Here is a 23,096-nt window from a genome sequence, read left to right as displayed (position 1 = left end):
AGATCATGTCTGTTCCCCCCCCCCCTGCCACTAAAAGAGATCATTTTACTGTTGCATTCAAGAACGTGGCAATAGGAAAACAGGAAGTTTAGACTGTCCTATACAAGGTGCCTCATGTGCCTGGGGACCGATGTCAACACACCCCACCTCTCTGGCACCATATCCACTATGCATTTCCTTGAGAATTACTGAGAAGTCCAGAGGTTTTTCCTATTTTTATTTATATATTTATATTATTTATACCTCATCTTTGCTAAGACTGCTGTTTTGATGGATACCTTGGAACAAGAGTGTGTTATCCTGGCAGGTGGTTTCCCTTCTATGAACAGAGCACTCATACAACATGCCATTAACTCCACAGGTAGCACAGTGGTCCCACACAAGCATGGTCAACTCTGTTTGCAGCTGTTTATCGTGCTGGCAGAGTAGAGACTCGCATCTCCAGACACACGGGCACAGGCTGCTTGCTAGGGAAGTGCTGCAGAATCTACACCTGCTCAGGAAAAGGGAATGTCCTCCTTGCATGAGCAGGAGGGAAAGCCTGGGCAGTTTGGAAAAGACCATCATGTGAAAGGATGCTGGAAGCCGCATGCCATGGTGGCTGCAGGGCTGTAGAAATGGTTTGACAGAAATGAGCAGAGCCCATGTCTTACATTTCCTTCACCACCTTCTCAGAAACAGAGGTGAAGAGAATAAGTACACAACACTTAGTGTCTCCCACCACCTTTATTACTGTTAAAGGGAGCAGCAAAAGAGACAGTCTATTTTTCAGTGTTTCATGAGGAGAATTACAGTTGCACAGAAGACACAACATCACGGACATGGAAGTTGCTGCTGATGTTTAGTGGGTGACAGGCAGAGCTGAAAGAAAGCCATTGACTCGTCTCCTTTCCATGCTTCCCTCTGCACTCGTTGCTCTCTTGATGAGACATCAGCCCCAAATGCAGGAGGTAAGGGTGGCCATCAGGTGGCCACATTTCTTTCTGCAACATGTGATTAGAAAATGGACAAGGAGGTTTGAGCATAATTCTTACCCGCCAAGCCAGCTGCCTGCAATCTGCAATATAAAACTGCCTGGCAATTGGCCACTTGCCTGAAAGAAATATCTTTCAAGACAAAAATGAGATCACAAGTCAAATGTAATTCTGTGCAACAGAAAGGAGCATGTCCTAAAGTCACCACCCTGAACAGACTCACATAAATTTGGTGATAAAGTGAATGTGATTGCTTGAATGAAACAGAGGTCACTGAGACTACAGTTGAATAGGGGTTTTGTAATCCTGTAGCTGAAAATAGGAGCAGCTGAGAGAACTGGGTTTGTTCAGGTGTAGGAAGAGAAGGCTCAGGGAAGACCTTAGTGTTGTTTTCACTGCCTAATGGATGGCTTAAGGCAGATGAAGCTGAAGGCATCTTGGTATTGCACACAGAAAGGATGAGATATAACAATGCAAGTTTCAGCATGGGGTATTTCCCCATTAGATATTTGGAAAAAAATTAACAATTAGGGTAGTCAAATAATGGTACAGAAGACCAGACAGGTTGCAGAGTCACTCTCACTTTGTGCAGTTATTGAAAGGCTTTCGTGATGCTATCAATTACATTTCATCACTGCAAAAGCCTGTGAAGAGGGCAGCAAGCCAGTATTTAAAGGACCCAGGAAAAGGTGGTACTTTCCTGTTTCTTTCTCTCTGCCATTTTCAAAAAGTTCACTATTTACCAGGCAGAATTTGCTAATTTATAGCATGCCAATGGTTGCATTCGTAGGTACTCCAGGTGATCCAGGTCACTTTTCCTGGCAGTCAAGTAGTTGTTTATTCAAGTGGTAGCTGCTACAAGGTACAACTATTAGTAGCCAAAAGCAACAAGAGACATTAAACACTTGCATTGGAGAGTGCAGACCAGGGATAAGTAGTTGTATAGTATGTTGGAAACCATGCTTCTTTGTTAAAAGCATTTTGTAAGATGCTTTTAACAGGCATGATTCATAGATGTGCTTCATCTTAGAAATAGCAATTCCTTAAAATAATCACACCATAAAACTGATTTTGTTTTGTTTTTTTCCTCACAAAGCACAAGACTCCTTGGCTCCTTTTCCTGTTCAATGATTTCCTATTAATTACCAAAATTAAACATAACAGAAAGGTAATAATGGATAGAGACATACATGGCTGCAGTCATTACGGTTTTTAGCTTGGTAAATATTTTGAGTGTACTTTGGAAGGTTGATCTAATTATAAATACAAGACAACTAATCAGCATGAAGGACTGGTGATACCTCCTTAATAGAAAACCATAACACTGATTAAAACCCTTGCTTTTAGGCTCAGTATGTTACAGGAACACTATGACAGGCAGAATTTACATTACAAGACCTTAACATTTGCATGTTTGCCTGGTGGTGTTCTGACACGCTGGATTCCTGAAGTTAAGAGAAGTTTCAAGGTTATGAGAAGATCTGTAGTGCTCCCTCAAGACTTGGTTCAGCACCTGAGAAATTTTTATCCCAGAGGTATCAGAACTCTTGGAAGGAAGTAAAAAAAAGAGGGGAGGCAGGAGAAAACAGGGAAAGGGAAGGCTGGCTTTGTTCTCAGCACTAACAGAGTCAGTCTACTGTATGCCTCCTCTCCCTCCATTGGTTTCTCATGGTTTAAAATGGATATATAATGACTCCTAAGAAAATTTTTATTGATGAAAGATGCTACAAGAGAGAGTTCAATATATGATAAATGTCTGTATTTAGCCACCAAAAAAGGGAGTGGATGACCTGAAATTACTAAAGCTTCAGTGTAGGAGTGCATCTAGCTAATCAAGTTTATGAAGCTGTTGTAAATTAAGGCTAAGCGGACCTGTGCTGACTCTCAAGAACTTTGTGTCTGATACAAAAACTTGAGAGTTTTCTTTAATGAAGCAGGTGTTCTGCTTTTGTAGGAGATAGAGAACGTGTGCAGTGAAAGGTTCTAGACCAGCAACACCATTCCTTAGCAATAGGGGTTATGAAGGGAGCAGGAATTCAAGGGACCTGGTGCCCACAGGCAAGTCTCTAAGGGTTGCCCCACTTACATGTCTTGGGGAAACTTCTGTGAAGGGCTGCAACCCATTCAGAGCCCCAGCAAATCTGGTGCCCCCCCAGGCACTGTCTGTCTGCATCTATGTGAGGGGAGATGGGGAAACACACGTCCAAGGCATGGATAAAAAGTCCTGCTATTAAATTAGGGGAGAAAAGGTGGAGAAAAAAAGTTTTGAACACTTTTAGTTTCTGCCTGTGGACTTGTATTGTGTTTCTAATGGGGCTTTTTAGTACTAGGTGTGACGGTGTAGGAGAGCTCCAGGTACCAATGGTTTTCCTGAGGTTCCTCAGATAAGCAAGCTGCCTGAGTTCCTTTGGTAAGAGAAAGCACATATAAGTTAGGGTTGTTTAGTGCCTATACTTCATGAGCAGATGGCAGAAAACCAGCTAAGCAACTTCATCTTCTATTCCCAGAAATACGGAGGCTCAGACATCAGTTTAATGCCTGTCTGTCCTTCCCTCACTCCTGAGCTGCAGTCCTTCATCAGAGAGGGTGGATTTTGCACTGTCCTAGACCAGCCCATCTCACTAGATAGGCTGATACTGAAAAACGTTGACCCCATCCATGTTACAGGTATGTGCCTATGTGCATTTGAACATCTTCAGAAATACCACCTCAATGCATTGTGTATGTGGCAGTGTAAGGGTAAGATGCTATTTGCCCAAAAACTACTCTCAGATGCCTGGGATGCAAACGCTGGTGCCTTAGCACTGTGGCTTCACAGCTTTGCTTCTACTGTGAGGCATGAACTGCTTACACAGGCATTACCTCCCATGTCCCCCTGCCTCTAACAGTGACTTTTACATACACACCAGATATTACCTATTCACCCTAAAGGAGGTATCTAGACTCCAGTGACTTCTTTCTCACAAACCAAGTATTTCCTTGCCCTAACTGTCCTAACACTCTCTGTCAAACCTTGGGCACCCTTCTCAAGTATGTTTTCAATCCCATACTAGTCATGCAGCATTTTTTTCAGCTGTCCCACTCACTGCTTTCCTGGGTGTCCTCACACATGCACAGCAGCTATTCTTGAGGAACCTGGAGAGGAGATTTACCTCCTGCTGCTGCTCCTACTCACCTCTCCACCATTTATCAATGCCTCCTTGCTCACAGGCATCTAAATGCACTGCCAGGGGAAACCAGCTCCAATAACTGCTGCTGTGCCCTTGCGTGAGGTGGGGAGGAGGACTGACCTCCACAGAGAGTGACCAACCTTACCCTGCCAAAACAGCATCCCTGGAGTCACAAATCTGAGCTTGGGTGAGGGAGCAGGTGTGAAAAATCAGGCTTCCCCTTGGTCTGAGCCACTCATGCAGGCTCTCACACACCCCAGTCTAATGCTGCCCAGATCCCAGGAGCCTCCTGGATCAAAGAGAAAGAAGAGACTTACAAATCCGCAGGCTCCAGGGCCTGTCAGCCATCCTAATCCTAAGGTCTGAGAGGAAAAGTTCAAGGAGCTAGAGTGCTCTGTAGAAAATCAATACATACGAAAAGCAAACCTAGAGCCCATAAATTCATTATAACTTGAAATATATTCACCCAGAGTACTTAGCATTCAGCATCAATACTGTAATGAAATAAAGGTAGGCAATAAAAGGCAAATTACTAAAGATGAGATAAGGGCATGAACACAGAAAAGAAAGGTGCTAAAAGGTGCTCCAGGCGCTGTTTGCCTAACAAGTCTCCCTGCCAACCCAGCAGAAATGAAACAAATGCAGTGGCCACCTCTCACCAAGGGGAGGGCAGCCCCACGATCCTACCTAAGCCCAGACTAGATGCAAGGTTGACAGCTTCTGGGTGCCGGTGCGGGCAGTGCAGCCACACTCTGGTTTGGCCATATAAGATTGGCCATAAAAGCCATAATGAAGGTGGGAATAAGACTTTTGGATTTTTTTTCCAAGTCAGCATTTCCTGCAGAGATTTCTAAGCAGGGTCCCTGTGATCCAGCTGCAACCAGCAGAATAGACAAAGTTATCTGTGGCGTCCCAGCCCACACTCTGGCCACCAGTTACGGCCAATCCCTGCACCCAGGACCTCATTGCCTGACTTCTCTCCCACATATTCCTACCAGCTTTACTACAGTCTCTGTCTGTAAATCTCTGTCTCTTTATGGCAGTCTCTGTTACTTACCTGTAGTCTTGTAACACCTTGGAAGCCCCATCCTCATGCAGGACTCCTCGGAGGGGGGTACAATAAAAAGAGTTAGAAAAATTGCTACAGGGAGCTTGCAGTTCAGATTTCCACCATTTTGTGAAAAAAAATAAAAATGAAGCAAAACTTCCAATGCCAATGGAAAATACCCCTTTGTAGGAAAAAAATAAAAGTTTAAATATTATCAGGAATGCGTGACCTTGGGGAATGCTGCCAATCCATTTGCAATCTCAAGGCGAATTTTGCTGTTGGTGGCAGTAAAAGACTAGAACTGCTGTTGGTGGCAGTTCTCAGAAATGACAACATCTGGCTTGTAGTGACCCATCACATTAATGAACAGTGAAACCCTGATTTTTGATCTAACGTACTTTTGCATCCGTTTGCTCGCTGACGGTTGATCTCACTATGGGAAAAAATGAACCTCAATACAAGGACTAGAAAAAACTATATATATTGCAGTATCATAGATATACCCTTTTGGTAACAGGCAGGAGGATGATATTTATGCAGGATAATTCTTGCCTGAGGCCTGCTACGTATCCGTGGAGAGATAAGAGCCATAATGGTGTTCTTACAACCCTGAGAAGCTACCCTAAAGCAGACCTACCTATCTGCAAATGCCAAAACCTTGCACAAGAGACCATAGATGTAACTTTACATGTAAGTGTAATAGTAGGAACCCATCTCTGAAGCTCATAAGCAGCAACATACGTTCCAATTAGGAAATCACTTTTAACATTCTGCTGTGGATTTAAGATTTGGGGAGAACCCAAACCCACCATCATCAATCCAAGAGCAGCCATTTCCCTGCCTGGCAGCCATCGTATGGACTTGTTTGAAATAAAATTAAAATGGGGCCTTTCTTTTTAATTCCTGATATTTGTTTTTCTCTAATTTCAGTTAAAATTTAGTCCACTTTGAATGGAAATTTATCCTAATGATCCTCAGCGAGACTTAAAAGCACCATAGCTGCACAACGGTAAAATAACTAAAAATAAAATAAATGAAAGCAGGATTAACTTTTGGAAATAACAAAGCTTCCTGCACAACAAAAAAAAAAATAACCCTATCAGGGTGCATTGCCCTATTAAGAATCAGAACAGATGATTACATATATCATTTCTTCAATCATAAGCAGACAATGGGTTATAAAGTTGGACTGACAGCTGCATGAGGGAATTTACATCACCTCTTCATATTTTTCCACAGTCTTCAGCCTGCGAAATGCTTTCCTAACACAGCATGAAAATAGGTACCATCAGTGCATTGCAGTCTTCTTGCTACAAGCTCAGACAGAGGCTGCTAAGGTAAGTAGCACCCCAATTTTTTCTTCTCTACTTACACAACCATGCTTTTCCTAGAAGAGAATTGCAGCCTGAGAGCAGCCATGCTGTTATAAGAATCTATTACAGCTGTGACATTTGACCAGAACCAAGCCAAAACAAAATAACACCCCAGGGCTCTGGCTTGCACATTTCTTACAGAACTTTTGCTGTTGAACATGTACCAATTTGATATCAGGGTTGGCAGCAGGTCATATTCGTGTTGAAAAACATTGTGATTTCTGATTGGTAAAAAAGGCGTTTCTTATTGCACAAAAATGAAGACAGTCAGCCCCTTCAGAGAAGAACACCAAAACACAAACCCCCAGCTCCTCATAAGCAGTAGTACTCAGATCAGAAAACCGTATCATGCTCGTCTATGCACAACACACATCTTGCAATTTCAGGTTGAACAGATGGTATGATTCATTCCACTGCTACATAAGTTTACCCCCATTTTCACACCACATTTCTAGTAACAGCACTGCATGTAACATCTGAAAGTGTGGTAGACACTTCGCAGTAGTATATTTTTTTCTCCTGTAATTTGAATTTCATTCTCTAATACCTAATGCACAGAAATCTGACTACAATAATACTAATTCTTAAGAGTAAGCAGCAGTAGAAAGACTTCTTCAGGGAAAAGCAATGAGTGAATTCTTCCTATTTCCATGGCACTGGTTGGTACTTGGAACAGGTATCTCTACTACTATAGATACCTACTCAAGAAGTCATTACCTTCTCCTGTGATTGAAATATTACCTTTCCCTTCTCAAGCTGCCTTCACACTAGGTGGCCACCATCTTCTCAATATCTCCCAAGTCCAGTTTACCAGAGAAGAGAGCTCTGCTCACTGCACACCCCTGCTGTGAAGGGTTCTTTTCACTTGGACGTGGTGGCATTACCCATTTTGTTGACTTTGGGTGCTCTAAGCCCTGGGAAAGGTAGACTTTCCAGCACCAGTTGAAGGAAGTGAATTACCTTATTTCAGCTCCCAAGAAGCCCAATCTCAGCATAATCAATATACTTTTTAAAGAAACTTTGCTAGCCAAGATGAGCTCATGGGTTTAGCTGACATGATTCTGCAGGGCAGAAGGGAAGGTGGTTTGGATTAATACTGATGGGTTGGTCTAGATGACTTTTAGGGGTCCCTTCCAACCCAAACTGTCTATGATTCTATGATACTGGTCAGTAGTATTATATATAGGGAGCCAAGTATACCTGGGGCAGACAAGTGCCTCAAGATAGCTAAGCTGTACCAAAAAGGAGACAACAAACTGAATGAAGCCATTGCCATTGACTAGTCCCAAGCAGAGGGCTGACTCTTAGACCTCCTGACTTTTGCGCAGTGCCTGCCTCAGCTTCCAGCTCCCTTGCGAGGCCCAGGTTGCCCCTGCCTGCTTGCCTCTTGCTGCTATACTGCGCTCTACTGTGGGGAGTACACATGGTGTGTTGAATGTTGATGCAGTGAACCCCATCCCCTACTCCCACCTCTCTCTCAGAGACCAAATATTCAGCAGACACATGAAAACACAGACCCAAAATACGCTGCTGTTGCTCATCCCACCCATACCACTATCCTGCCTTCTGTTCTCTTCCCCCATTTCCCACTCTTCTCCCTGAGCCTTGAGAAGCAAAACAGTTTATATCTTGACTGCTGTGAGTCTAGTACTGCGTGGCAAAGCCCTGTGCAACCGTCACCACCACCATACTGCACATCAGACCTCCTCCACCAGAAGCTCCAGAGGGGCCAGAGCAACCACCCCATGCCAAAGGCAGGCTCTGTGCTCTACCAGGCACATGTAGACTCCTCCATGTCCTCTGCTGGGATTCCTTAGACCTGTATGTCATCCAATTTATGTCTAGCTTTCTATTTTTCCAAGTGATGTTTTCAACTTGCTCAGGGTATAAACACACACAAGAAACAACCAGATGGATCAATATAAAATGTATGAATCCCAGCATAGCATAGCATGAAGTAGAACAGGCTGCCCATTCTCATGCATTTCTACTATTTGCATCAAAGCTCGGTGTCTCTACATGCATTACAGCAGGAGAGCAGCTCCTGACTAAGCAAAATAAAACCCCTGGGGTGGAAGAAGCACAGCTAGACCTTAACCCTGTCTTGCTGCCAACTAATTTGTAATCTGTAATCACAGCAATTCAGAGACAACTCAGCTGCCATGACCCAGACCATCTGGACTAGCACAGAGAGAAGGAAGTTACATATTTTAAATTCATCTCTCCAGCCATCACCCCCTGCTCTCATATCTGGATGACAGCAGTTACAGAGCTGTCGGCATGATACTAGAAACCAAAATTCATGTGGCAGCACATGAAAGATCTCAGAGGGGAACAGAACTTGTGATGCTGATAGCACTGGGGCCATCTTAATCAGAGGAACAGGGAGCCCAAACTGCAGGGGCAGCATTAACCTAATAAATATTACATGAAAAAGAGTGAAATAGCCTGCAGCAAGCTTCACCATTACAAGCAAACAGAGCATTAATTCCCTACCTTCCAACCAAAAAGGAAACAAACCTCCACTGGAAATCCCTGGCCCCAGACACTGACTCCAGCAATGTGTAGTGACCTGAGCAACTGGGAGCCTTGGTTCTGAGAGAATTCATGCTCAGTTCAGGAATGATGAGCATGGGCCCTGAAGAAAGGCTAAATAAAACTAAAGGCTCTGGTGGATTATGTATTTCAATTACTAGAACTTTTTTAGATTATCTTGGTTTACAACTTACTTTTTCCTGCTACAGAAAACATGGATGTCACAGACAGAAATGGCAATGTCCAATTACTGCATGCAACATGAAATCAAGAAAAGCACTGCTTTCTGCCTCCCAGCTGAATCCACTGGAATTCAATGATGTCAGTGTCAGCACAGCACCAACAGAGCCAGTGGAAGACTTGTGGTGATAACACAGTTATTTCTTCCAGGATGCCTTAAGTTTCTGAAGCTAACAGATTTCTAACTTGACTAGGCAGGTGTAAGGAGTTTTGACCACGGGATATAGGGATGAACTAAAGGGGGAACATGTGCCTTGCAGTAAGTGCATCACTTAGAGGGTCCTTTGCTTCAACTAGGGTAAGGCTCTTGCCATCCAGGGGAGCTTTGGCACAGCTTGTCATTTTCTAGAAAGCAGGACAGCAGAAACACCTATGTTGGTGAGGAGCATTCATTCACCAGAAAAGTCTAGAAAGGTTATTCTGAAATCATTCAAACTGTATTAACAAATTTCATTAAATTAATACTGTGTATCTATAGGTCCTGATAGCCTCTCTACCTACTGAATTATAATATCACAAGATGTTTCTGCATTAACTTGAGCTTGTGGAGGCAGATCAGTGAAAGCATATATTGTGTTGACTCCTCATTAATTTTTAAAATTAGATTATTTAAGTTTCTTTGGAAAACTTCATAATTACACGGAACATTCGGTTAAACCAGAGATGCTACTGACTATACAAAAAGAAAGAACAAAAGCGCAAAGATGCCCTGCTTTATTTGCATTTTTTTTACCTGAGGTTTTTCACCACTTTATTAACAGCAAATCTGTCACTACACAGTTTTTCACACCCATTGAAGCCTCTGAAGTTTATTCAGAAACTCGAATGTTCCTTTTGCATTAAACCATTCAATATTTCACTGCTATCTCAGATCTATGGTCCACATAGCAGAAGTGTGCCCATTAGTCACTTAATTTTTCTCTCTTTTCGAGGTACTGGAAGAGACCACAGAACAGCCTGAAAATACTTGCCACAACATTCATGCAGGTTACTACCAGGAAGGGGAAGGGAAGGGGGATGCTCTTACCATGTTAGCCTTGGCTAATCCCCTGTGATTAGCCATAATCGAGAGAGAAAGGGAGACTTCCCTAAAGCCGGTCTTGGTGGCTGTCACTTTTCCCTCCTTCTGTCCCAAATCAGTTAGTCTCCCTCAGCAGAAAAGTTTTCCATTAGAATATCCTCTCAGTGTCAGAAATTACTTCAGGGTGAATGGAACAGAGAAGCCTTGCAGATGAGGGTTACGCTGAACAGCACAACAGTGCCATTCCAGTTGTTCACAATATTCATGGAGGAGACAGCAGGGGTGTTAGAACTAGATGATTTTAAGTTCCTTTCCAACCCTAACCATTCAATGATTCTCTCTCTACCCCACAACTGAATTAGTGATGAGCTCAAGTATTGCTCCTAACCCCACTCCTCCCCAGCAACACCCATGTGTACGTGGTTGTATGTTTTATCCACTGGTTCACCTGTATATATGAGCTACTGTTTGGAGGCTGTATATATGGATGTGCTCACCTGGTTGAGCATCCTCCAGCGGCAGCCTAAGGCCTCTGTGGTACCCATCCCTGTGCTTCTCCCTGTACCTGCGATAGGCAAGTTCTTGTTGCAGCTTCCTGGGAGAGGAACAGCCACTCAGGCTCCACGCCAATGGTGAATGTGCAAGGCAGGAGAGCAAAACAGTGGAGACAGCAGTTCTGCTGCAGGGCACCACGCAAGCTGCAAATGCTTAGCCACAACTTGGCTTACACAGCTGTGCTCAAACTCCCTGATCCCAAGCTGAGCTTCACACTGCATCATACCCTCCCCCTTCCACCACTAGTGCCTCACCAGAACCTCATGATACCTGAAAACACAGGCTGTCTTCAGGGAGAGGTAAGCTTAACAGGTCCTTCTGTGGTCTGAAGAGAAAGATGCCTCACGGGCAGAAATTAACTTCCCAACTCAAACCACCTTTCAGAGGAGACCTCTTCTCTCCATCTTTCTCCACTGTCCACACAGAGTCCCAAGGAAGATTTGCTTCAATAGCTAAACATAGGTTTTTGTGAATGGCCCACAATTCGATGTTGGCTTTGTCATGGAACTGATCTCTCACCTGGCTTCTCTCTGCAACATAGTTCCACCCTGAAAGAAGTTTCTGTCTCATAAATGAGCCCTTCATTAGTCTAAAAAAATAAACCAAGAGCTACTTCTGAGTCTTCCAGTTATGCCGATTGTCCAACTGCATTGTATGCAATGTAACACAGCCAGTGACTTCAATTGAACGCAGGATACCTAGCAGCCTTGTGCAGTTACTGGGAATGGAAAAATTACTCTGAATTTAATCTCCGAGAAAACAGATTTGAAACACAGTCATTATCACTAGCTCCTCAGGAACGTGAAAACTTTTCTTGCACCTCCCCACAAGTCTAAGAAACTGAGCATTTAGCTTGTTCTTAGATGTGTGGCTTCCCAAAGGTCAATTGTAAAATGATATATCCCCCATTTGAAAGCAGTTTGCTATCTTGAAATGGGGCCAGGTAGTTTTGAACGACAGAATTAGTCTATTAAGTCTAATTTTTCTCTTTTTTTATTATTATCATTAGTCATTCCTTTAACAGGTTAGAAAACAAACAAAAAAAAAAAAAAACAAAACCCAACATTTCAGTAACATTTCATCATAGTTTATATAGAACCAGTTGATGCATGGTGTCATCTCCTCATCCAAATCCACAGCCGCTTTCCATATCACAGAGTTTAGGAATTACAGTGCACACAGGACTATATTCTTTCACAATGTAAGGCACAACTACATGATCACAAGTAGTAAACACAAACACTGAAAGTAGAACTTAAGAGAATCGAACTTCAAATAAAAAGAAACAAAACCAATACACACTCATGCAAGAAATCTACCTACACCTACCAAGATGGTATGATCCAGCTTAAAAGAAGTTCAGTACTCTGTAGGTAAAACTGCAACATAAGGCTATTATAATACATTACCTCTAAATACTGGATAAGAACTTAAAACTTTTCCCATTTATATTTTATGCAATCATACAGAAATCAAGCTGTATGAGCAGTATTCACATCTGCAATAATAAACTGATCATTAAAATTGAGAAAAGAAGCAAACAAGACAATGTATTTTGTGGCACACATCCATTACAGTACTGAAGAAAAAACAAGACTAAACTAATGGTACATTTGGTGAATGACAAAGCTGCATACAAAATTGTTTACACCCAGCAGACCACAATTATGACAGCTTGTGGTTATGATTTATTTCCTGTCCAGCAGCTGAAGTTTGCATGCTTGGAACTACAGAAGTTAAAAGAATACAACAGAGTTTACAGTAATTTGAAACTATGGGATACTTTCAAACACATTAAATGAACAGACTTAACTTCTTTCCTTTTTGGTGATAAACTTTTGCAGTTTTGGCATCCTCTAGAACTTGTACGTAACATGACAGTGAGCAAACCTTATTAAACTTACCTAATGTTTGAATTTCACACTGAGAGGTAGTTTAAATGAAATCTTATGTAACAACATCAGATGGTGGGGGTTTATGATTTTTATTTTCTGTATGTGACTTTTTCTCTTTTCTTACAAAAGTGACAAATCCTATACAAGCAGCATTTTGGACGTATAACTATAAAAAGTTCTGGTATTTGCTAACCCAGCAAGATGTTCTTTCAAACATCCCTTTGATGCCAGGAATCAAGCTATAGTGTGATACAATGGAGTACTTTGCCATAAAGCCAACAGCAGCAGCCTGGACCTGCCAGCACTGGCCTATTGACATATGGCAATGGACATTTTTTTCCCAGTCCTCTTTACCCAAGAAAGGCAGGAAATACGGGTGAATTTGATTTTAGTTTAGGTCACAGGGAGAGTAAAAATTGGAAAAACACACCTACTAGGCTTCTGCTTTCATAGTAACGTTGAGCCAAAAGGGTTAGCAGAGCTTCAGTAATCTCCAAATGAGCAGATACCGCTGTATCTGCTGCACTGTGAGTGCATAGCGTATGGTGAGCTACAGAAAAAAGGCAGAGTTTATCACATTAACTAGTACCTATCCTCTTCATTATTGTGATCTTAAGTGACATCTAATGTTCTCTCTAAAGACGCAAACCTCTTTTTTCAGTGTCCCTTAGAAAAAAGAAAAATACCCTAAAACTGAGTTTCTGTGGCAAGACTTCACTATCCAATTATTGCTGGTTTTGAAAAGTACACCATTTAGTGCTTTTGGAGAGGCTGTGTTTGGACAACAATTCTAAACTTATCCTAGAAGGGATGCTGAGGTCAAGACTTCAAAAATTAAGAGCTGAACAACTGGCAAGGCCCTTGAAAATACACAAGATTCACATTTTCTCATTTAATAATCTTAAAATGAAGCTCTACAGAGATAACGTGTGCGTGATTACATGGGTTTTGTCGTCAACATGTGCTCTCAGATGATGATCATTATTTTGATACAAAGGAATTACAAGTGCAATTCTCCTTACATAGCAAGGGGCCAAATGCAATACAGTGAGAAGTCCAGCTGAAGACAAACTTTCTGTCCACTGATTACAACTAACACATGCAGTGTAAAGTATGCCATTCCACTTACTGTAGATTATATTCAGTTAGACAGCAAAAAGTGCATAGTGCTAATGACAGTGTTGTTTCCTAGTCTTCTAAGAATATGAGGGTGGGAGGGGTGGGACTTGGAGGAGTAATTTATCAGTTTCAACATACTCAAACCATTATATCATTCTTCTTGGCATAGTTTATTTTCTATTTGAACTTAAGCTCCAGCAGTTTTCTATCTGCCACTAAATACTGGCCATAATAATTTATAAAGATTTGCAACAAGCATTTGATTCCATTTGACGTTTAACTGATATTCAACAATCCTAAAAAGTTTTCCAGGTCCCTTCTTTAGGAATGTCTCTTCTCTTACATCTAGCATTAGAGAGTCAATTGTTTGTGCTCATGTAATACAAACACAGCAAGGTTACTTCACGCTTCTGCTCCCAAATCCCTTCTTGCTTCACTAAGAAAGCTTTTCTAGTGAGGATTCACAGATAATTTTAATCGCCCCAAACCCAACAAAAATAGTTATTCATCGTTCTTGTGTACCTAGTGCTCCACACCTTGGCAACTCGGTTATCTGACACCTTCCAAAGAAAGAGGGATAAACCTGCACTGTACCCTAGAGCCTCGGACTCGTGTGTCAGAGAGTAAAACCAGCTGAAAAATGAGATCCTGCTCAACGCCTTTCTTACCTCTGTTGGAAGCTGCAGCTGCAAATTCTTTTTGTCTCTTCATCTGCAGAGAGCAACTTTTCCTACTGTGACTCATTAATTTTATCCTTTTTGTTCAACCTTTGCAGAAAGGGGAAGATTACTGGAGGGAATACACGAGGAGAAGAAATAAATAACAATGAAGCACATCTAGCTAAGATCAAAAGGCTGCCACTGACCTCTGCAAAGCTACCTGCCTGCAGAGAGGTTGCACGACGTAAGTATGAATTGCTGACATGAGGTGGGAGTAGAACTGTATGATTTGCTTTCTGGAGGTAACAATGCAAGGGATTGTGGCTATTTGACTAGGAAGAGAGATGAAGTCTCCAGGAAGTTAAAGACCTTTCCCCACCCTTAACAAGACTACCCTTTACGCTTTTTGGATTGCCTCCGTAGCTTGTCCCAGCCCATGTAGCAGCTGGGCTCATATTCTGCTTCCCCAGCAATTCTGAATGTGGATGGAGTGTCTTGCAGAGGGGAGAGTTTCAGGAACAAACCCCACACTTCACTGGCCCACTCCTGATGCCACCGTAGTGCCTAGCAATCAAAGGAAGTTTGATGATACCACACACCTATTGGTTCAAGCACTGCTTACACCATTATTTCCACCTCTTGCTCTATAATGGCCTCTCCTCAGTGAATGAGGGCAATTTGGTTCTTTCTAGAGGCTGTTAAAACAACACCACTATGGGTCCTCCAGTTCCAAGGCTCTAATCTCTTCTGACGTTTTATTAGTTTTTCCCTCTGTTCCTGTGACTGTGGTCTAAAAAACCCAGTACATTAAACTGTTTTGCCTGGAATCCTTTAACACAGCATGGTAAAAATTACCAGGCTTTTTACTAGGTTTTCCTATTATTTACATTTCAAAGCATTGCAACAAAACCTACGTTCCTACCAATACATGCCCATCAAAACAGTCAGAATCTGTAAGCAGATTTATAAATACAAAGCTTTTCACCTTCCAGTTTGCCTTATTTTGTATCTCATAGGTAATTTTAGAGAGCTTGAGCACAACTTCCAACCTGGCATTGAGGCCAAGAGCGTGACAGGGTGCAGTATACCATCAACTGGTCAAAATATACAGACCAGCTCTAAGAATCCTAAGCACAAAAGAAGGAGCATAAGATTCAGCTATGGAATCATAAATTCACTCAAATTAAAAACTGTAGCAGTCGTGACCTATTGCTGCAGACCCAAAGCTCAAACATGAAAGCTTCTACCCCACCACTGTTCCTCCAGATTTTACAATCCCTCTTTCTACAAATGCGTATTTGGAAAGCATTTCCAGTCCATCAAAAAGTTGGTCATATGAAGTGGTCAGCAAAAAGCAACCTGCAGAAATTGAGCTGGTATTGCCCCTGAAGATGAGGAGCTCCAGACCAAGGTCTGATCTGCGGTCAGACAACCACACTTCTTCAGCAGCCAGCTGAGTGAGGTGACCCTGTTTGTCTTTACACAAAGGCATCTCAAAAGGCTGAATTAAGAACAACTCTACTAGAGCTTCTACCACTTCCTTTGTACTGCAGGGCTCTCTCCTCAGCATTCACACATTCCCATGGAAAAGCAAAATGCCTGAACCTAAGTGAGTCTTTTAACCATTTTCCTAGCTCCCTCCAAAAGATTTCTATCTTCCTGTCTCATGGTCTCATGTGTTTTGTCCCTGTGAAGTCATGAGAAGCTTCTCCCTTCCCTCTCCAAATGCCTTCTGTTCCACGTGGTCATCCTTCATCCTGAAAGCAGAACAAGGCTCCCTGCACTACCCAACAGAGCAGAGCACATCTACACTGGAGCATGACTGTTGCTTCTTTTCACATGTTTCTGAAGTCATATGTCAAACAAAGAAAGGCTCGAAGGCAAACTCTTCGGATTCTCTCAATAAATAAATAAATACAAAAAACCATTCCCAGAGGCAGAGATTCTGTTCGTATTTTCTATTCAAAAGATTCTTATGACAAACTGTTACACTGATGAGGAGAAACAGCAAGTCCAGGGGCTGTTCATATGGAATCATTGCAGCAATTGTTTTTCAGCAAGCAACTCTCAAGTTCAAACCAGAAAAACAGATCAGTATTTCACATAAACCACAGCAGTATCCCAAACTCTTTTGCAGTGAGGAGAACCAGTTATGTAATCCAGCTGGCTTTTGGGAAATAAGAATTTGAGTTTAAGAAAACTTCTTGAAGAAGACTCTTTGAGGCTGCAAATGTAGAACTAGACAGGTAAACTAAGAAGGGACATGAAACATGTAGATCGTACTTCTGCAGAAGAGGGATTAAGAAGTTTTTTCACTTAAGAGTTTATCAGGACTAGATTTTTTCATCAGGCTCTTCTTCATTCACATACAGAGCTGTCAATAGATATAAGCAAACGAACCTGCCTAATGATGGCTAAGCTTCCATCATTGTGACAGAATTTGATTTCTTACCTCAGGCAAGAAGTAGAGGAATTCATGACACAGTCTTTTTCTCTGAACAGCATGCAAAATTTTGTAGGAAGGCCGAGGTGTGGCAAGCTTATTACTTAAGACAAAGGGTCCCTAAATATTGGAAGGCATAACCCACTTTCAGAGGAAATAACCTTAATGGTTTAAAAATACCAGACACAAAGGGAAGAAAGTAGGAGACAGGCAGGCAAGAACAAACAAGTGTAAATAAAATCACAACATAAAAGAAGTTTGGAGCCTACATGAACTCTACCAGAAACCTCTGTTGCAAGTACAGTAAATATGAATAAATATCTAAAGATACATATATTGCCCTCTTATTTAGAGCTGTTTGGATATAACTAAGCCAATAGCAGGAGATTCACACCACCATTCTGAGCAGACTGTATCATATAACTAATGTAACATTTAAGACCCACTGGTAATGGGATCAGATGGAGCACAAAACTGAGGTTTGTTAAGTGTAGCAGGTATTCAGCATCTTCCATGAAGAGCTGGGGAAGGGACAAAAGGAAAGGTCAGACATCTGCAGCAGTGTCAGAGACTTTTTCTTAGTAGGATACCTAGCATGGAAGGTCTGGATGTCCCTTAGAACCTCAAGGACCTCCAAGGGCTTCCAGGGTATGGGCACAGGGATATGCGCTATAGGCTACTGCCAATATTGTTTGTTTGCTTTTTAAAACACACATATAAGGGTTTCTGGAAGATTAAAATCTGTCAAATGAATACATAAAAGTGAAATCAATCAATACAGAATGGAATATTGCAATTTATCATTTAATATTCCTGCAATGCCCACTAAACTCTGTCTCATCATTGGTCCACATGTACTCGCTCTCAGACACACACACACACAAACTATGCAATACAGTATGTGTGAAGATGTTGCAGTAACCAAGCACTGCAGTTAGATAAGGACTCAGGTGCTGATACTACAAGTTCTAAGTGGGCAACTATAATTGAGCTGGAGTCGAGTCCAGCCACTACCCTCACTGTGGAGTTCGAACTTCAGAGAGAAAAGTCCAAGAACCAAAGAGATAGAAAGAAAACAAAATCACAAGGGGTTATAAAGAACATCAGATATGCAATCAAATGCAACAATTAGTTACGCTTTTTTTTTCAGCAACATTTGATACATAAAATCCTCACAAGTTTTTGCATCTTCCTTTTTCTTTGAAGGAAACAAGAATAAACTACAATATCACATAAAAGCTGTTTCTCTTGAACAAAAAAATAAAAGATAAAAAAATACATTGTTACTCCTCTGTTTAAACTTTATTTACAAATAACTGGATATTTCTAATCTAGACATAGAAGCTCTTTCCAGGATAAATGGCAATAAGCTATGGATGATCTGAGCCCATGTCTCACAAAAAATACAATAGTTTTACTTGGTATCAATAAACATTTTAAAATATACTAAATTTTGCCAAGTGTTACAATCATTGTCCAAACTGAATAGTAGTCTGAGTGCTGAACGAAGTGCATTGACAGAAATTGTAAATTTTAGTGTAACATTTCTTTGTCACTCACGATAGCCAGTTATCCTTGCAAGTCATTAAAGCAAGTATCACAGACTCGGACAGGCTTCTTAGAAGAAGGAGTTAAGGCATTCTTTGCTGAGCACTCGGCACAGAAGATATTTCCGCACTGTCTACAGTGATGCTGCGAAAGAGAAGAAACGTACATGTTGAACATCAATATATCGATCGCCAATAGAGATCACTACGATGTCAAGTAAACTCTCGTGTTTTAGAAGTTAGTTTGAATATTTAAATAGTAGTCACACAGCACATGGAAGGCCACAGGAGTAATTTTTTTCTAAAGAGTATTGGAGTAAAATATTCAGAAGTACTTCACTGACTCGGAAGACTGTATCAATTTTGGAAATAATGTGGTTCAAGTTCATCCTCCTCTTAAATTTCTCCTCTTGGACTTCTTCTGGTCACATAAAACATGTTGTTCTTACACATAACTACCTGCTTTCACACTGAAAAGCATCATTGAATCGAAGGATCCAGCAGCCTTTGTTCAAAGACTACCCAAAGAACATCACTGAAATAATGCAGGACTGGGAGAGCCACATAAGATCAAGCCAGGAAGCGCTGCAAAAATGAGTCTCACGAGTATCACCCATCTACTTCATGGAGTATATCCTGATGGCAGAGGAATGCTAACATCTTAGCGTACCATAGCTTTTTTCACAAAGAAGGTCTGACTACAGACCTAAAACATGCCCAGTTGTTTCTTCTGTTCCATGTTCCATGTCCATGTTAGTGTTTAGAAATATAGTCACAAAGCACCAACACATGTTGATCCCTCCTATTTTCACATATATCTAATTTTAACAAATTCACATTCCTTTTATATCTGCAAATCCAGTTCAGAGTGGTTATAAATAAGTTTACTGTAAACACCCGGACAACAGTGTAATTTTGCTTGCTCGCTTAGGAGATTGAACTATTTTAATACTGTTTATAAACCGATACTGTTAAAATGGCAAAAGAATCATGAATAAAGTAAGCTCCACACACTATTTTTTTATATTTAAAGCACTGCAAGCAATAACTGTATCCTGAGATGTCCTGAATTCCACAGCACTATTAACGCCATTTTCTGAAGTCTGTATCCCATCTAAGAGTTTGAAAACAATAGAAAAAGAAAATCCCCACACACAGTTAAACACACCTACCCTTCTCACTGTCACCGAAAAGCCTTTTCCACAGGCCATACAGTTCTGTACCTCATTGTCTTCTGCCCACTTCCTGTTGAGAGCTTGAGTGTGTTTGATCTGTATAGAAGATATACAAAAAGAAGGTTTGTTTTCTAAAATGCTTATCTAATTCCTACTAATTTCCTCTATTTTCATTGCACACACTACCCGGTGCAGTATAAAAGCACCAATTCTGCCGTGGTACTGAGAGCTTATAGTTGTTCAGAGAGAAACCCATCCAAGTTTCAGAACTATAAGCAGATTTAAGAACCCACAGACAGCAATATGGCCTTCATATACCACAAGAATAACAACTTAATCACTCTTGGAAGTAACGTACCATCAGTCTGACACAAACTTGAAATTCTCCTAAGTTCCCACACAGAGAATCAACAGGTCTAATTGCTTCAAACCAAATTATACCTGTAATGACTGGTTTTCTCGGCCAAGTTCCTGCATTGCAGCAGTAGTGTTGTCCAGCTTTTTCTTCATCTCTACTAGTTTGGCTTGAAGCTTTTCAATTTCTCCCTCACTTTTTATACACCTGAGGAAAAAATAGTAAATAGTCAGCTCAAAGCATATACAGCAATATACACTGCCTCCTTTGGGCAGGTTGTCATGTCTGAGAAGATTCGGTCATAACTCTCAGCCAAAAATATCCTTGCTGTGAAAAGTTCTTGGATACCTTGACTGGAAAAATATTCTGTTGTAACAATCAGTTTAAGATTATCTGGCACTGCTCCAAAGGATCTGTGGTTTATTAATACCTGGAGTTACTCCTAAACCCAAGGACATTACTGAATGAAGTCCATCAACAGCAAGCCCGGATAGGTACCCCTGTGCAACAGGATACTCTCACAAACCAGCTGCAGATCAGGTCAGGCAACAGAGCAGAAAAGAACCCTTCTTCTTTTAGCAAGGCCACCTCCCATCAGCTGAAATTCCAGTAGCTGCTGAAAGCCAAATTTCAAAGGTTTTTTTTCTGCCAAGCTGTAAACAGCTACTGCATGAGTTCAGAACAGTATGGCAAGGAATTGCCAAAGAAAGAGGATCTCTCTTGCGTTGATCCCATCCTCTCCCAAGATCTACTGGTCAAAAACAAGTCAGCAAGCCTGACAGCATTGAAAAATGTTTTCCATTTTGCCTTCACCAAACATGTCAGGAACTAAAGGCAAATAAAGTTTCCTGTCTCACAGGTGTTTCTTTTACCTTTGTAATCACTGCTTTCAGGTAACTCCTGCTGCCTTGCAAGCCTCCTGCTGCCTAAAGGAAAGGCACTCTGCTTACCTAACATTTAAATATATTGTAGTGACAATAACAGAACTGGAGAAAAGATGACTGTAGGTTTTCAGGAGGAAGAAAATGCCTCCTGTGGCAACCTTAGCCTACCTAATCCAATTAGATATTTCATCTCCTAACACTGATCAGTGGGCATACCTGTAAGCACCTAAGCAAATTCTTGTTACTGGAGGCACTAAGAAGTCTCCCCCAGGCTTCTGGATGACTAGTACATCTCCTCTGATTGAGTCAAGGCAGGGGATCCTTGGAGTGATGGAGAAGGATAGCTAATTCAGATAAGAGAAGCTTTCTCTGTAAGGCCTTGCAAGGTTCATACAACAGACATGAGAAGCCACAACCTACACACCGCAAAGTTCAGAGGAGCCCAATGGATTTAGAAGGCTTTTTCAGATGGGCATAAATCTTCAAGCACAAGCACAGAGCTGTGGCTTTGGTGATAAATAAGGTCCTGATAAGCCTGCCTGATTTTCTACAAAACAGTCACCCTGCCAAAGTCCACAAAGAGCACAGTTTATCCTCAACACTCCTTGCTGTACTTCGGTAGGGACGACAGAAGGTTGCACTCTGGAAACTGCACCCACAGCCCAAACACTAGGAACAAACACAGATTTAAATAAAGCATGCATATAGAATCCTGAATCAACTGAAACAAGTTGCAGTGTGAGGCTTTCCATTTCCCAAACTATGCTTCGGCATGTGTCACGACCATAGCTTACCTCTCCAGCAACGCTCTTCTCTCGTCCTGGTTATTCTGCACCGTTGCTTCCAAGACAGCAATATCCCCACGTAAATCATCTGTCTGTTTCTCCAGCTCGCTCACTCGCCTCTGACTGCTTTGCCACTCTTTCTTCATCGTAGCCAGGTTTTCATTCAGGGCTGTGACTTGCATGATGAGCTTGGTCTCCTTCTCCTCATGTTTCCTATTTTCTTCTTCTTTCTCTTTTTGTTCTGTGTGCTAAGAATACAATGGAACAATGAAAAACAACCTTCCAAGTATTCTTTCCCTATTCCCTACATTTAATTGAGGCAAGGAAACTTACTGTACTAGAATCACTACTTTTAATCAACAAACTCTATTAGACAAGGCTGTCAACCCACTGAATTCTCCTACAACCTTAAATGCCCCAAAGATTTCTGACCTTGTCATTTAGAAGTTAACATAATGTGAAATTAAAGTCAACTCTTTCCATCTTCTCTGTCCCTGAAAGAATCCAAAGGCATGTTCACAAAACAAGTCTTCTACTCTCTAACATACTAACCAGTTTAGCTTCAATTTCAGCACATTCTTTCTTCAGCTCCTCTTCTCTCTTTTTCAGCTGATCTTTGACAGCTTGATGGGTTTTTTTCTCCTGTTCCAGAGCTGAATTAGTATTATCTATTTTGCCCTGCAGCTCTAATTTCTGTTGAATCAATAGCTGGTTTGCATCCTTGAGATTCCCCAGCTCCTGTTAGGATAAAGAGCTCAAAGTTAAAGTAGCACCATTGAAAGCGTAAATGATTTAAATTCAAAACTACTGTAATTCTTTCCAAAGAGAAGACAGCATTAATTTTAGTTTTATCACTGGAAGAAAGGATAATTTTATAGCACAAAGTATCAATGATTTCCATGATAAAAAGATTTTAAACTTTTACCTACATTATGAACAACATTCTTTTTTAAAATAAATTTACTGTGTATTTCTACTAAAGTAGTTGAAGCTCTGTTGGGTTATTTTATGCAGTTCTTTGAAATGAGTCGTCCACCGTCATTTCCTAGAGTCTGTTCTAAAATTTACTTCACATTGTTCTTTGGTTGCAATAATGAGGTTAAAAGCATCATAATGACAACGTAAAAACCAAACATTGACTGTAGTTACTTTCTATTAGTCTTAAATGTATAAATAATTACCCTCTGGTCTAAGTAAGTAGGATGATACATTTGCTTTTAAATATTAGTTTTACTTGTTCTCCTGTAATAAAACATAACTAAATCCTGAGTTCATTTATCATAAAATTACACAGACAAGTATGGAGGTACAAACAGAC

The 23,096-nt window shown here is 41.2% G+C and overlaps 2 protein-coding genes across 2 annotated transcripts in view; one reads left to right on the top strand and one right to left on the bottom strand.

Annotated features, from left to right (window-relative positions):
* PLEKHG7 (pleckstrin homology domain containing, family G (with RhoGef domain) member 7) overlaps positions 1-9,420 on the top strand; it is a gene marked incomplete at its 5' end in the record, with an annotated part of 13,854 nt that extends 4,434 nt beyond the window's left edge. Inside the window, 4 exon segments of the mRNA XM_010021676.1 lie at positions 2,077-2,142; positions 3,482-3,641; positions 6,432-6,529; positions 9,310-9,420. Of these exon segments, the coding sequence (XP_010019978.1) occupies positions 2,077-2,142; positions 3,482-3,641; positions 6,432-6,529; positions 9,310-9,420 (435 nt within the window).
* An 8,895-nt stretch (positions 9,421-18,315) lies between these two features.
* EEA1 (early endosome antigen 1) overlaps positions 18,316-23,096 on the bottom strand; it is a 63,466-nt gene continuing 58,685 nt past the window's right edge. Inside the window, exons 25-29 of the mRNA XM_010021675.1 lie at positions 22,331-22,516; positions 21,788-22,026; positions 20,196-20,316; positions 19,752-19,850; positions 18,316-18,724 (exon numbers count right to left, since the gene is read on the bottom strand). Of these exons, the coding sequence (XP_010019977.1) occupies positions 18,602-18,724; positions 19,752-19,850; positions 20,196-20,316; positions 21,788-22,026; positions 22,331-22,516 (768 nt within the window). The 3' untranslated portion in view covers positions 18,316-18,601. The remainder of the gene's footprint in view (positions 18,725-19,751; positions 19,851-20,195; positions 20,317-21,787; positions 22,027-22,330; positions 22,517-23,096) is intronic.

Source organism: Nestor notabilis, unplaced genomic scaffold, assembly GCF_000696875.1.
Source record: "Nestor notabilis isolate BGI_N333 unplaced genomic scaffold, ASM69687v1 scaffold889, whole genome shotgun sequence".
Taxonomy (NCBI): domain Eukaryota; kingdom Metazoa; phylum Chordata; class Aves; order Psittaciformes; family Psittacidae; genus Nestor; species Nestor notabilis.
Note: the sequence above shows the minus strand (reverse complement) of the source record. Positions and strands in the feature narration are given on the sequence as shown.